Raw genomic sequence first — 15,126 nt, 5'->3', positions numbered from 1 at the left:
GGTGCTGGCTGCTACTTACCAGCTCTTAAAACTTGAGAAATCACTTAGCCCCCCACATCCCACTTTTCTCATTTGCAAAATAGGAATTCTAGCCCCATACTCACAAGGGTGTTGAAAAGACTGAATGGGCAATGAATGTATTTTGGGTACATAGAAAACTTCATTATAAATTCACTTTCAGTTATGAAGGGATACCAGTGTCTTTTTTTCCCTTTTTCACCCAACTTTTTTTTTTTTAAAGACTTTATTTATTCATCTGACAGAGAGAGATCACAAGTAGGCAGAGAAGCAGGCAGAGAGTGAGAGGGAAGCAGGCTCCCTGCCGAGCAGAGAGACAGATGCGGGACTCGATCCCAGGACCCTGAGATCATGACCGGAGCCGAAGGCAGCGGCTCAAACTACTGAGCCACCCAGGTGCCCCACCCAACTTTTTACTTTGAAAAATTTCAGGCCTAGAGAAATATTGAATAGTCCAACAGATCTTGGTAGATTATTAATATTTTGCTTCCTCCCCGTCCCTCCCTCCCTCTCCCTCTGTCCTTTCCCCTCCCTCCTTCTGTGTGTGTATGTATATATACAGACACATGAATACATACATACATGTGTGTTTTATATACTTTATATTAGATGTATGTTAAACGAACCATTCGAAAGCAGCTTTCAGACTCTAGGGTAATTATAATAATATTTTTAACTAATGATTTTTAAGAAGTATTTAAAATATTGAGATTTATTTATTCAACAGCTATTTATTGAGGCACTACTATGTACCAGAACATTGGCTAAGAAGGACTACAAAGTAAGTGATACAGCTTCCATTCTAATAGGACAGAATCATAGTTTCTATAGGGACATAGTTTCTATAGGGACAGAAACATAGTTTCTATATGGTGATAAATGCTATTGTAGTAATTTGCCCAGAATGATCCAGAAATGTGCAAAGTGATCACTGTCCTACCTGGAGGGAAGGGCAGGGTTATGAAGGACTTCCCAGAGAAAGTCTGTGTATGTTGTGATTTGGAATATGTAGTTTGCTAAACTAGATAAGGAGCAGGAATGCTAGGTACCAGGACACCCTGGCCCAAGACTCATAATCATTTCACATTAAATCTTTAGCAATAGGTGCCTGGGTGGCTCAGTGGATTAAGCCTCTCCCTTCGGCTCAGGTAATGATCTCAGGGTCCTGGAATTGAGTCCCGCATTGGGCTCTCTGCTTGGCAGGGAGTCTGCTTCCTCCTCTCTCTCACTGCCTCTCTCTGCCTACTTGTGATCTCTCTCTCTGTCAAATAAATAAATAAAATCTTAAAAAAAAAAAACAAAACACAAAACTTTAGCCGCAACCACCTAAAAAATGGATTTTCCAAATTTACGCATGCAAACAATCAGGAAAATAAAACCAAAAGTGAAATACTTTTTATTAAAGTATCTGGTACCACTTCTTCAAATAAAATAAACTTGTGTAGCATTCACTACTCTTGATAATGTTCTGATTTATTTAGAAAGAATGAGTAGGTATTGCTTTTCACATTAAAATGCTCCTCTTGAATTTTATTGTACAAATGGTGATATAGGATCAATCTAGGAGCATTTTCTTTGATTACAGCAGAAAAGATATTTGGCTACTCATTTACCTTTCACTTTTAATATGCTATCTCTAACATTGGAAGGCAAACTCTAACCAGCATTAGGGCTGTTCTGCTTGGTTTTAGACCATGCTCTCCTGTCTATACACAGGAAATCTTATCAACAAGAGATGGTCCTTTATGCCACACAAAAGTAAGACCTGCTGAAAACATTCATTTTGAGAGTTTTTCTTATGTGGGCACTTTTGTGATCATCCGCAACAGATGGGGTACGATCTGATATTTCCATTTTTGAGGCAAGAGCTTCTTGAAGTAGGTAGGTTTTTTTTTCCTTGTCTCAAGCTTAATGGTATGTATTTCCTGAGGCATTGGTGTCGTCCGTGAAATATCCCCCGTGTTTTAATGTATTTTGGAATTCGCTCTCCGACTGTGACCTAAAGCACACAGGAAGCTGCAGCTCACAACGCGACTTCTGTCTCCTCATTTGAAGTGGAGTGAGCATCTTGCTCCCAAGACCAGTGCTCTACTCTCTACTAGGTTAGTTTAGCCCTTCTACCCTCCGCAGGACCAGAGAGAAGACATTTTCTTGCCAGGTCATCTCTCTTGCTCTGAGACTGGCTGGCCAATACTCTCTGTAAGGTGGGGCCCGTTTTTTAAGATAGTGTGGGGGTTTTTTTGTTTTTTTCTAAAGATTTTATTTATTTATTTGACAGACAGGGATTACAAGTAGCCAGAGAGAGAGGGGAAGGGAAGCAGGTTCCCTGCTGAGCAGAGAGCCCGACGCAGGGCTTGATCCCAGGACCCTGAGATCATGACCTGAGCCGAAGGCAGAAGCTCCAACCCACTGAGCCACCCAGGTGCCCCGATAGCATGTTTTTTGTTCCTATTATTTTCTTTTCAGCGAACAACAAATAGCATAGATAAACTTTACTCATAAGCACTGAGGTGGAGCAGATTTACTGTTCCTCAATTGAATTATTTGCATACCTCATAGCTGGATCTGAAATGTTCTTTATTTAAACACCATGTTTCTTACTCTTGATTTAACTAGGCATACTAGGCTCACAGGTCCCAGGACTACAATAATATACTAAAGGAGGGGTACCTGGGTGGCTCAGTCAGTTAAGCATCGGCCTTCAGCTCAAGCATCAGCCTTCGACTCAGGTCATGATCCCAGGCTTCTGGGATCGACCCTGCATCGGGCTCCCTGCTCAGCAAGGAGTCTGCTTCTCCTTCTCCCTCTGCCCCTCTCCCCAGCTTGTGCATGCTCTCTTGCTTGCTCATTCACTCTCTCTCAAATAAATAAATAAATAAATAAATAAATAAATAAATGTCTTTTAAAAAAAGGGGTAAATTGTAATGCTAGTTTTTCTGGTTGTTTAACACCAGCTTACTAACTAGCTATCATAAAGAATGAAATATGGTTGGTTTATGTGCGGTCCACAGACGTTTCAAACAGATGACTTACTTAGATTGAAACAAATACTAAGCTCAGAAATACGAATTTTAAGTCCTGAATAAACTAAATGGAAAGGAAATTTTCTCTTGGGGGAGGTAATTATTAGTAACTTATCAAGATAGAATACATAATTCAATCAACACATATCACTTACCCTCTGTGTTAGTTCTCTGCTGCTACTGTAACCAATTACCACCCATTTAGTGACTTAAAACAACACAAATATATTCCCTTACAGTCTGAATGTCAGAAGTCTAAAATCCAGGTGTTCGCAGGGCTGGTTCCTTCTGGAGGCTTTCTTGTCCTTGCTTCTTTAAGCTTCTAGAGGTGGCCTACATTCCTTGGCCTGTCACCCCTTCATCACATTAACTTCTTTTTTCCAGTCATACCTTCTACTGTTCCCTTTGATCTCCTCCATCCCTCTTACTGGGCCCACTTAGATAATTCAGGCTTATCTTCTATGTTCATATGAGAAAGAGAGAGAGCATGAGCAGTGGGGACGGGCAGAGGGATAGGGACAAGCAGAACTCCGCAGTGAGCAGGGAGCCCGATGCGGGGCTCAGTCCCAGGGCCCTGAGATCATGACCTGAGTGGAAGTCACTCAACAGACCGAGCGAGCCAGGCACTTCTATGTTCATATTCTTAACTTAATAACATCTGCAAAATTATTTTTGCTATGTGAGATAGCATTTGCAGGTTCTGGGGATTAGAATGTAGTTGTCTTAGTGGGGAGGGTGCATTATCCAGCCTGTCGCACCCACCAAATTGCAGATATTTTGCATTGTGCTAGGTAAGTAAAGGTAGAAGAAAAAAAGTGAGGGAGCTCTGTGCTCAGTTGTATCTGCTGCTTAGACTGTAAGTTATATTTTAAATTTTTTTGTAAATCGCTCCAGGGCTATTGCCTAATTCTTACAGGTCTTGAAGTTGTATGGCTAGAGTAGGCATTTCTTTACCATCGTAAAAGAAATATTTCTAGGATTTCTAGGACTATATTCCTATGCTCATATTTTTGAGAGTACAGCTTTAAATCATTTATTAAAATAATATTAAGGATCCACTCTGCAATAAATAGACACTGGGACCTAAAGAAATACTAATATGCAAGCTACACTGGGTGCCGGCCTCTGTGGACTTTATAGTTAGGTCATTTTTCTCAAATCCCTTTGTCACATAAACATGGCCCAAACATGTAAAGTTCTGTACACGTGAGGATTTCGCTAGGCCTCATGAACGTGTTTTTAAAATCCTTATTTGAAATATTTCCAGATTTTTTTTGCTTTGGTTATCCAATAGCTGTTTTAGGTATTCCAACTTCAAATATTTGATACAATGTTGGAAAAATAAGGATTGAATTATTTAAATTTTCCTTTTTACAGATGTTTCCTTTGGATTCTTTGTCTCATACAATATTTAACCCAGAATTATTTCAACCAGACGTGCCACTACCTACAGGTAAGAAACCTCTTCATTCCTGTTATCCTGTCATTTATTTTGCTTTTGCTTTTTTTTTTTAATTCAAGATTTGCTAATAGCTTCTTTTAGACAGTAAGACTCCTAGAAAGAAATGGGTGATATATGTTTTAAAAACCAACTGTCACTAGACTTTTTGGAACTATATTTGCACAAACATGTTCCACCCCACTTACCCGTTGTCTGACTTAAACAGTTTTTAGTCATATCTGTGAGGATGGCTCGGAAGGACTTTTTTTCTGGTAGCATTTTCCTTTTCACCCAGTCTTAATAGCTGTTGAGTCTGTACAACTCCTCTTTCCTTTATCCCAGATGCACATGAGGTACTCTCCACTTCTCAGATCTATTCCCCAAACATTTATGTGAGTGTCTGTAGGGTAACATCCACAATGCCAGGCTCTGGGGAAGCAAAGTTTATAAAAGTTTACAAAAATCATAAACATCATCTCAGTAGAAAAATCATCTTTTTTTCTTAAGATTTTATTTATTTATTTGATAGAGATCACAAGTAGGCAGAGAGGCAGGCAGAGAGAGAGGGGAGGGGTAAGCAGGCTCTCCGCTGAGCAGAGAGCCCGACGCGGGGCTCAATCCCAGGACCCTGGGATCATGACCTGAGCTGAAGGAGAGGCTTTAACCCACTGAGCCACCGAGGCGCCCTAGAAAAATCATCTTTTTAAAAAGATTTTGGCTTCACATTCTGACATTGGATAAAACTTGTGATAATCATCCTTCCTTCTAACATGACTATGTTTTACCATTGACAAATTGTTGAATCTCATATGAATGATTTTTATTTTTTTATTTTTTTTTTTTTTTTTTTTTAGAATGTTTTTTTTTTTTTTTTAAAGATTTTACTTATTTATTTGACAGAGAGAGATCACAAGTAGGCAGAGAGGCAGGCAGAGAGAGAGGAGGAAGCAGGCTCCCTGTGGAGCAGAGAGCCCGATGCGGGGCTCGATCCCAGGACCCTGAGATCATGACCCGAGCCGAAGGCAGCGGCTCAATCCACTGAGCCACCCAGGCGCCCCATATGAATGATTTTTAAAATCAACTCATTTAATCTCTTTTTATTTATCGATTTGTATGTAAGCTTTGTGTGATGGCTCTTTTTATGTGCTCCTCATATCACCGGTGGGACCTAACATATGCTCTCAAGCAGATTGAGTAAATTTTTTAAGGTGTATATAGAACAGAGAGTTTTGTACTGGGGACATCTGGCTGGCTCAGTTAGTAGAACACGTGACTCTTGATCCCAGGGTTGTGAGTTTGAACCCCATGCTGAGTGTAGAGATTACTTAAAAAAAAAAAAAAAAAAAACTAATAAAGCAAACAACAGCAACAACAAAAACCAAAAAAGCCTAGAGACTTTTGTAATCACCAAAGTGGACGTCAGCTATTCTATTTACCGTGGACTTGGCTTGTCCTCAATGAAAGACTTCATCCAGTTTGGATTGTTCTCACTTAAAATTATTATTGTTACTATGGTGCCCACTTTTCATTTTTTAGATCAAAAATGAAATGATCTTTTTTTTTAATCCCTATTACGTATATCTAGGAATACTTGGGACTGAAAAAATTAATCTGCTCTATGTCCCCCTTCCTAGCAGAAGTTGTACTGCTGAGGGCTGTCTCGCTTTACCCCACAAAGGGTATTTTGTAGGCTGCCATATGTGAGGTCTCGTGAAGTGTTGTGAATTCTGAGCCGTAGGTCAACTTCCTGTGAACAAGTAGAGATCTTGGTGTCTTCTGCATTTCCTGTGAACTTTTTATTCTGGGGTTCAAAGTTCTTTCTTAGTATCAGTGCTTTATTGAAAGCCTAGGCACTTGGTCCCCCCCCCCACCCCACCCCGGGAAAACATAAACATTTCCATTTAATGGTTTGTAAATGCCAAACAGTACCCTGAGTAGATGCTCTCTTAATGTTTTTATTTCAACAAGTTTATGGAGGTTAAAAAATCTCCGTAAATATGAGGCGGTCAGAGCTTCATGTTGTAGAAATTATTTTGCCATAGTATTAGAAAAACTCTTAAAAAATTATACCTCAAAATCTCATATCCCTGTTATTACCTCATCATTTTTATGGTTATGTTTTTCCCTCTCTGTTGCAGTAGCATAGTCCAGTTTTTATGATCCAAGATTTGTGGATGTTTTATCCACATTTTAAAAGGGTAGAGAGGTTATGTAGACCAATATTAACTTGTAATTCTTGTATGGACTGTTGTATCTTCTTTAAATCTGAAACTATTAGTTCTACTACTTCTTGAAAACTCTCTGTGATAACGTACAACTTTTAGGTCTATAATGTTATATGTAAGTTAAATTTTTCTACATAGTGGGATGTTACTTCATGGCATAGAAATGTGGCCAAAAGGAAATTGGCATTAAAATGAATACATGCATATCAAATCTAGTTTTCTAGTTGATTTAACTTTTGAGTGTGTTCCCTGAAAGAGAAAAATGGCCCCATTTCATTAATAAAATTCCTAAACCTTGGTATTTCATATACTTAAAGGAAATTAAGTCATATAGCAAAAATAATAACAAACCTTCCAAGTATTTTTAGAAAAGTTAATTAATGAGAGATTGAAATTTAATGTAAATATGACCTAACTCTTCTGTATTTTCCATGACATACAAAGGTTACTTTTTTGGAAGTCTCTCTTCTTGATTTAGCTTTGTAGAGGGAATATTTTTATGAGTAGATTGGTTACATTATCACACAAGCTGTATTAGTAGCATGAAAATATTTCTATTTCTAAGCAATTTTACCTCCTTATCAAAAATTAAGTCCTAGGGCACCTGGGTGGCTCAGTGGGTTAATCCTCTGCCTTCGGCTCAGGTCATGATCCCAGGGTCCTGGGATGGAGCCCCACATCGGGCTTCCTGCTCAGCAGGGAACCTGCTTCCCCCTCTCTCTCTGCCTGCCTCTCTATCTGCTTGTGACTTCTCTCTCTCTCTCTGTGTCAAATAAATTAAAAAAGAAAATTATAAAAAATAAATAAATAAATAAATAAATAAAAATTAAGTCCTAGCCATTTTTTGGAATTTTTAAATTGCAGATTTTTTCCTAAAATTATTTTAAGGTATCCAGAATAAATTTCATATAGATAAGAGAAGATAATTTTCTTAAATTAATACTGCATTGGCCAGGCACTACCCATTTTTCCTTTTCTTGTGTATGTTTTGCTTCAAATTTAGTCATTTTTTTAACTGACTTCCTCATAAATTTCTTGCATAGTAACAGGAAATTATTATTATTTTTTAAAGATTTTATTTATTTATTTGACAGCGAGAGAGAGAGATCACAAGTTGGCAGAGAGGCAGGCAGAGAGAGAGAGAGGGAAGCAGGCTCCCCGCTGAGCAGAGAGCCCGATGTGGGACTCGATCCCAGGACCCCGAGATCATGACCTGAGCCGAAGGCAGTGGCTTAACCCAATGAGCCACCCAGGCGCCCCAGTAACAGGAAATTATTATACCTGTGTTTCCTCCAGTTCTCTAGCCTTATCCTGATTTATCATGACACGGAGAAGATAAAAATAAATTCTCTCTTAAGTTATAGTTTATTTTTTTAATTTCAACATGAAGGGTTAAATCTTCATAAACTTGTTTATCCAAAATATTATGAATTTCTGATCTCTAAAAGAATAAACTTCTGGCTAAGAGACTGTAACGACTGAAATGAACACAGAGCCATTCTCCTAGAACTTTGTTGGTATCAGACATCCTAATTCACAGTCAAATATGCCTCTGTTACAGAGCTGTGGGTTATTAGACTATTAACATAAAAACCAGCTGGGGAGCTTAGGGACTTTCTCATATTGAACAATTTGATTTTATCCTATCAGAGGTTCTGATTTGCCTTTGATTTTTCCAAAGTCAGATATAGTCAGGGTATGGATTAAGCTTCTAGTCTTCTTTATGTTCTTGCAGTAATTTATTGAAATGCACCTATCTTCAATTAAATTATTTTCAAAAAGGATTTTCTAAAATGCCTGTGCTGTTTTAGAGGAGTTGAGTGAGAGTATTCATTATTCAGAAATTGTACACAAACATCCAAAAGCTATGAATTAGCAAGAAAAGTCCACCAGACTTTTGATCTGATAGACCAGATGAAATTTGGGAGGGCAGGGGAAGCAACCTAGCCAGTTGGGGAATGAAGGTGGCACTTGGGGATTCAAATAAGGGAAAGGAACTGAACACTTAGTTCAGGAAGGGCAGGTAGCCTGAGATCACTCTGCGTGTTTCACACATGTGGGCGCCAGCTCGATCTCTTCTACTTTCACATGAGGCACATTCTCTTTGAGGAATGGAAGTCAGTGTCTAATGATGTGAAGGCAAAAGGAAATGTCATGGTGCCCAGGATATGGTTGCTGCTTTTAATTGGTATTTGTGTCATTTTAAAAATGCTTTGTTAGTAGTCAAGATTGTGAAGGCTGTTGACCTCTTCATCCTTGCCAGACAGACATCACACCTTTTCTTGGATCATGCAATGTGCTATCACCATTCGACTAGTGTTTATTTATCTTGGTTCTCTAAAGGCATAAAGCTGTTGTTAAAAATAAATTTGCGAGTCAAATGAGGAAGATTATATCAGTATGGAATATTAACTAAAAAATGAATTTGAAACCTCTATTTAAAAACATGATTTCAGGGTTTTTTTTTTTTAATTTGCTTTATATTTTGTAGCCAATTTGAGAAACCTCACAGTTTCTTTTGCTTTCTGTTTGTTGTTTTCGCTTTTAGCAGATGGTCCATACCTTCAAATATTAGAGCAACCTAAACAGGTAAGAGTTAAAGGGATGGGACTTTGTCTTTAAATGTGAGATCCATAAGTCTCATATTCATATCTCAAGCACTGAATAAAAGAACAAGCGAATTTTACGAAGGGGGTAGCTTATCTAGAAATGCAGCAGCCTGCCAAATTACCTGATAACTTCATTTGTCTACTTCACATTCCTCTTAGTCATTCTTCCAAGTGTCCTGAGCCTCAGTAGTAGTTCTGTAAAACCTAGATGATTATAGATCCTTGCTATCTCCACCATCTCTGCATAGCAGGCCACTCCCAGGAAAGGCAGAGGTCATCTCCATTCATTTCCATTTATAAGGAAACGGCCATCTATGCAGTTCATATACACCAATGTACACCCATCAACTCTGTTCCTGCACAAGCAGTACTTCTTCACCTTCCTCCTTCCTTTAGAAGCTCCAGCCTTTTTTGTTTTTTCTTTGGAGCACGTGACCTAAGATTTTAAGTACCAGTGAGGTGTAGGTAATGTATTAAGAGGGACAGTTGAGTCCTTGTCCCTCTGGTGTTGGCCTGAGACTCACCCCCGTTGGAGACTGAAGAGGAGTATTTTATTTTGCGAGGTTCTTCCTCTTACCACGAATTTTGTCAGGGATGCCTGGGAATTGAAGTGGCTTCCCCACCATGCCCTGACGCTGTGCATAAATATTTACTGGAAATTAGATGAGACCATTTTTATGAAAGAGGAGGGAAGAGAATCTTCATGCTTGTCATAGAGGGTATGGGGAGAGCTCAATTATTGGGGGATTTTTAGACTGGTACAAGTCCCCACAGAATGAGGACAGAGTGAGTAGATCTCTGAATGGATGTGCTTACCACATTTGACGAGACTGGAGATGCATATACCTGCTGTCTTGCACCTACTACCCAAAACATTTCTTACTGTTTCTAGTAGCTCAGTAGAGTGAGTTGGACACTTCTGCTTTGTGTAACACTGAACCAGTGCTAACTAGGTCAAGAAATTAAATAAAGCATCCATCCATTGTGGTTACTGCAATTGTGATATGTCTTTAGATTTCGGGTAGAATTTAAAGGATAGAACTATCTTAACTATCATTATAGGGCTGAACCAAGATAAAAAGCTTTCAAGCGGAGAATGCCACGTGGGACTTCGGACATTGTTCTGGTCACTTGCGGTGGCAGACCCACTCCATGGGCTGCCTTACCTCCATGTCCAGTTCTTTAGTGTGACTTCTCACAAGATACAGCCGTTTTCTCAAAGACCCTCCCGGTACAAGTTTATCTCCTGGAAGCCTGTGCAGTGGTCTGGCCTCCTGGAAAATTCCCTAACTTGCAAAATCTGCAATTAACTCATGAGAATGAGACATCAAACCCAAATCTGTTGTCTCTTCATACCAGGCAAAGCATGTTTTTCAAATATCTATTTTCATAAGCATAAATAATAAGAATTTTTAAATGCAGTTCCCTATTATGGGTCCACCAGTCATAAGGAAACATGGACACCTATGATTTACCTAAAGGGCTGTGTAGTTCCAAAATTCAAAATTTAATTCACTACACACAGACGTCTAAAAGCTCACCTGAGTAACACAATGTGTTTGTTTACCAAGCTGATGTTATTTTGATGTCTGACTCCAGTGAAAGTAAAAAGATTGCATTCAAGTCAGACTTTCTGACCGGATGAATGTAGCCCTTGCCTCTGAGGTTGATGACTCATCGTAAGCAAATGGAGTTACTAAAATGAATAGCTGTGGATCGACAAACTTCTAATCTCAAAAATTGAGAATCAGAAACACATTTCATCTATACATGCGAAGACATCCTATCTTCCTGAAAAAATGTAATAAATTTCCATCCTCAGGTTAAAAATTCCTTTGCACAGAAGTTTAGATCCTCTTACGCAACCATGAATGCTACCTATTGTTTTTCAAACTGTTTGCAAGCTATTGAGACATGTCTCTTTCCTCATATTTCATTTGACATGACTTCCAATAAGATATAAAAGTATACGTGCGTATATTTTTCCACCTGCCTAAAGGAATTTTGTGATTAAAGATAATGAATGACTTTATTAAAATTTTTCATTAAAAAACTTTAAATAAAAGTTAGAAAAATATATTTTCTTTGTCACAATTTTCCCCAGCTCGACAGAGATGAGTCATAGCGTAGACTAATCTTTAGATTATCCAGTTCTGTCACGTATTATTCAGTGCTAATTATCTAATGCTTTTTAAAAACTGAGGCTGCATGTAAGTAGATTAGCAGTCAGTAAATCTCTGTCTTTATGGTTAGTCAATTCTGGAGGCTTATGTAACACATGCTGTTGCTTTTTCATGCTATTGGAAATTTCATTCAATTATTAAAAATAAGCCAACAGCCCTTGTCTATAAAAGGTTTAGGGCTGAATTTGTAACTTATTTTTTGGTTTGGATTTGGTGAGAAACAAAAGAGAGGAATTGCTCCTAATGACTAACCTCACCTCAAAAGGTTTCCCTGGTATTAGGTCTGAATTCTCCTGAGGAGTCACATGCAAAAGTTGTTTGAAGTCCCAGGTTATTGAGTTGATCATATGCTCTAGATCCGTGTATGACTTGAGGAACTTTCCCACACTAGGCAATTTACTTCAGGCCTTACTCATTCTGTGAAATATGCTTTAGGACCAGTCCTCTTTGGAAATCAGAAAATATAGGGACAGTTCCAGACACTTACCAGGGATTTAAATTAGTTCAGGGCCCCTGGACCACTCAGAATATTTTCCAAGACCCTATGATGCATAATGAAATGTCATGCAATCTAAGGAGGGCAAGAATTTTTACACTGACCCACGAGCTTAAAACTGTTAAAACCTTTGCATTTGCCAGGCTTTGCAACTATTAGGAGTATGTAAGGTAGAAAGCCCCTACTGGCAGGTCATGGGTGTGTGGAGCTCCTGATGGCCTAGTGATCTAGCACCGTTTATATGAAATCAATCCCACTATAAAAATAAACGGAAGGTGAGGCTGTTCCTTAAAGTATATTAAGATATTTGAAAAGGATTTAAAAAAAGAAAAACTGGTTAAGTTTAAACTATAACACTAACATATAATTGACAGCTGTATAAAGTTGAGTCTTTCAGGAAAAACATTGAAAGCTCCCTCAGTATTAAGCTTCCTTAATATCAGATACATGTTTATAGTATTCCTTGTTGCTTTACTCTTGGTATACAAATAGGTACAGTTATCACCGTCAGCTCTGTAAATCATAAAATGCTAGAACTGGAATAGACCCTACAGATGGTCTTGTCTAATCTTCTCATCTGTATGGATTAAACAACAACAACAACAACATGGAACTTCGGTGTTCATCAGCCCACAGCAGTTCACATGGTTCAAAGTTTCCAGCTATCTCTTCACTGATTTGCTACATCTGTAGAATTCTTAGGTCAAGAATATTGAAAGGGGATTATCTGGTTTTGGATTACTCAGGTCAGTTAACATACCAAGTCTGAGCTTGATAATGTCAATAATCTTAAAATCCGAAATCTTCTCAACTTTAGCAGAGTATGTTCTACAACACGGATGCAATGTATTTAACAGGACACTTCTATAATCCCTCCTGAACCAACTGTGATCAGAGTAGATAAAGGAATACCTTTAAGTAAGAGTCAAAGAAGCTTAAGTCAGTAATGTGGCCAAGTTTGGAGCTTGGCTGCAGCAATTCGAGATGAGGGAACTGATTCAGACAAGCTGCAGCATGTCCAGTCCGAGGCTTAAAACCTTCAGCAGCTCACAGTCCGCATATGCACAGCAGGAGAGGTCCTGCGGGGTTAGGGACCTGGCTTTTAAGCCACAGCTCAGTATACAAGTATCAATTGACATCTATGTTTATAATAAGATTGTGGGAAAAGTGGTTCTTGTTTGTAGAGTCCCCTTTCACAGTTTTTCCTCTCTCACTAGTACATACAAGAATAAAACATTTGTATATAACTGTGCCCTATAATTTTTCATAAGTACTTCTCAAACTTGTTGACTCTGTATTCACCTTTGCAGAGAGGATTTCGTTTCCGTTATGTATGTGAAGGCCCATCCCACGGTGGACTCCCCGGTGCATCTAGTGAAAAGAACAAGAAGTCCTACCCTCAGGTCAAAGTAAGTTTGTGATGTTCTTCTATATGATTCCAGAAGATTTGATTGCCTAAGAGCAAAAGAAAGGAATGCTTTAAGGGAGTACCGTCTGCCTTTGGTCCTAAGCTGTTCACATGATCATTATCATTTTTAAGTAAGAAATTTGTCTCTTAGCAATAGAAGTGACACATTTTAAGAGTCTATTAATATTTCCATGTAGTAGAAATTATCTCAACATCAACCAACATTTACTATTTCTTGATCATCTTCAAGTGGTTTTTAGTTGTGATGCTTCCTGAAATTTTAATAAGTCTTCGAAAGAAGTGCTTGATTTCAGCTCTTCAGAGATGTAGTGAGAAACAGCAGATGACTGGATGTGGGATTATGTGGCGTTGTATTTAAGAGCACGAACTCAGATCTGGGCTCTGTGAGGAGCTGTGTGCCTTTACCTGGGTTACCCAACACTTCTAGCCCTCGGGACCCTAATGTGTACGATGCAGAAATGTTAATGGTCTGTACCTCCTAGAGTCTTGTAGAGATGGAATGAGAACATGTATATTAGTGTTCCTCAGAGAGCCTGCAAGTCTTGTGGGGCCTCTCCTTGGGCGATTGTACAAACCACACATGCTGGTCCACGGAACCTACTGCTTTCAGATGTGCCTGGAGCAGGCTTGGTGGAGCCTTTTACATGTCTTCAGGTTCTTTTTCTGTCTGTTAGTTTAATTGCGAATATCGTTCCCAGAGTTAGTTTGAGCTTTTTATTCTCGTACCATGACGCCATGTTCCGTAGGCTGATTGCTAAGAGTTTTGCAGATAAACCAGTCAATAATTACAATTCTGCTCAACAGGCAGTCAGCAAATGTTTTTATTAGTTGAGTTAAAATTTTAAATTAATAAAGTGATAGGTGAGACCACACCCATACACACACCCCCCACCACTACCACTACCACCATCTGGAACAAATCCCAATGAAGAGAAAACACAATAAAGGTGACTTTCTTGTTCAGTTCCCCCACACCCTCACATGTGTTCTAGGCTTCATAATTTTGCTGCAGGAATTCCCTGTTGAGTTACTTTATTTAAAACTTTAGGTTTGTTGGTAAACATGACTACAGAGGGCCTGGTTCTCTGACTAAACTACAAGTAGTTGTAATTGAATCTCCACGAATGGTCTTTCGCTTAAGGACCAATGGGAGGTATAGTGCAGTTGGTCAAAACATGTCATATTCAACACTTGGTCATGTTTCCCATTTTACTTTGAGATCTGGTAAACCCTTTGTTTCAATGAACTTTCACTGAAGTGTTGCAAAAGGAAATAAAACATGTTATGTTGATGCAGAAAGAAAAAATAATAATAATTACAATTCTGCTATTTGTAAAAGTTTTGTTTGTTCAGTAATTCAAGACTTTGGCAAAAGACTATCAGCTCCAAAAAAAAAAAAGACTATCAGCTCCGTTCCCACTAAGGTGTGAGTGCCTCTCGGGGTAGAGCATTCTTCTATATTTTGTTGTTGGCTTGTTTTGGGGACTAGGTGAAGGGCAACAGGACAGATCCTCAGTAAAACCGTGATGTGAAGGAAATTTGTCTCTGGTGTTTCCAGCCTTGTGTTCTGCCTCCTCCCTCTTCTCCCTCTCTTCCCTCTCCACTTCCAGGTGCAGGCCTCTATAATTTCTGATCCCTGTTTCAAGACAGAAGACAAAATACTGTGATATCATTCCTTACCATTTGAATGACACTCATGCAT

General features: G+C 38.8%; 1 protein-coding gene across 4 annotated transcripts in view; it reads left to right on the top strand.

Moving 5' to 3' along the window:
* Positions 1 to 15,126, top strand: part of NFKB1 (nuclear factor kappa B subunit 1) — a 120,604-nt gene that overhangs the window by 25,251 nt on the left and 80,227 nt on the right. For 2 of the 4 annotated variants that reach the window (XM_045997107.1, XM_045997109.1), the window contains 3 exons: positions 4,419 to 4,494; positions 9,259 to 9,296; positions 13,306 to 13,404. In XM_045997107.1, the coding sequence (XP_045853063.1) occupies positions 4,419 to 4,494; positions 9,259 to 9,296; positions 13,306 to 13,404 (213 nt within the window). Of the gene's footprint in view, positions 1 to 4,418; positions 4,495 to 9,255; positions 9,297 to 13,305; positions 13,405 to 15,126 lie in introns of all 4 variants that reach the window. The other 2 variants (XM_045997110.1, XM_045997108.1) reach the window with 1 other exon arrangement.

This window comes from Meles meles, chromosome 2, assembly GCF_922984935.1.
Source record: "Meles meles chromosome 2, mMelMel3.1 paternal haplotype, whole genome shotgun sequence".
Lineage (NCBI taxonomy): Eukaryota > Metazoa > Chordata > Mammalia > Carnivora > Mustelidae > Meles > Meles meles.
This window is presented reverse-complemented; position numbering and strand designations above follow the sequence as displayed.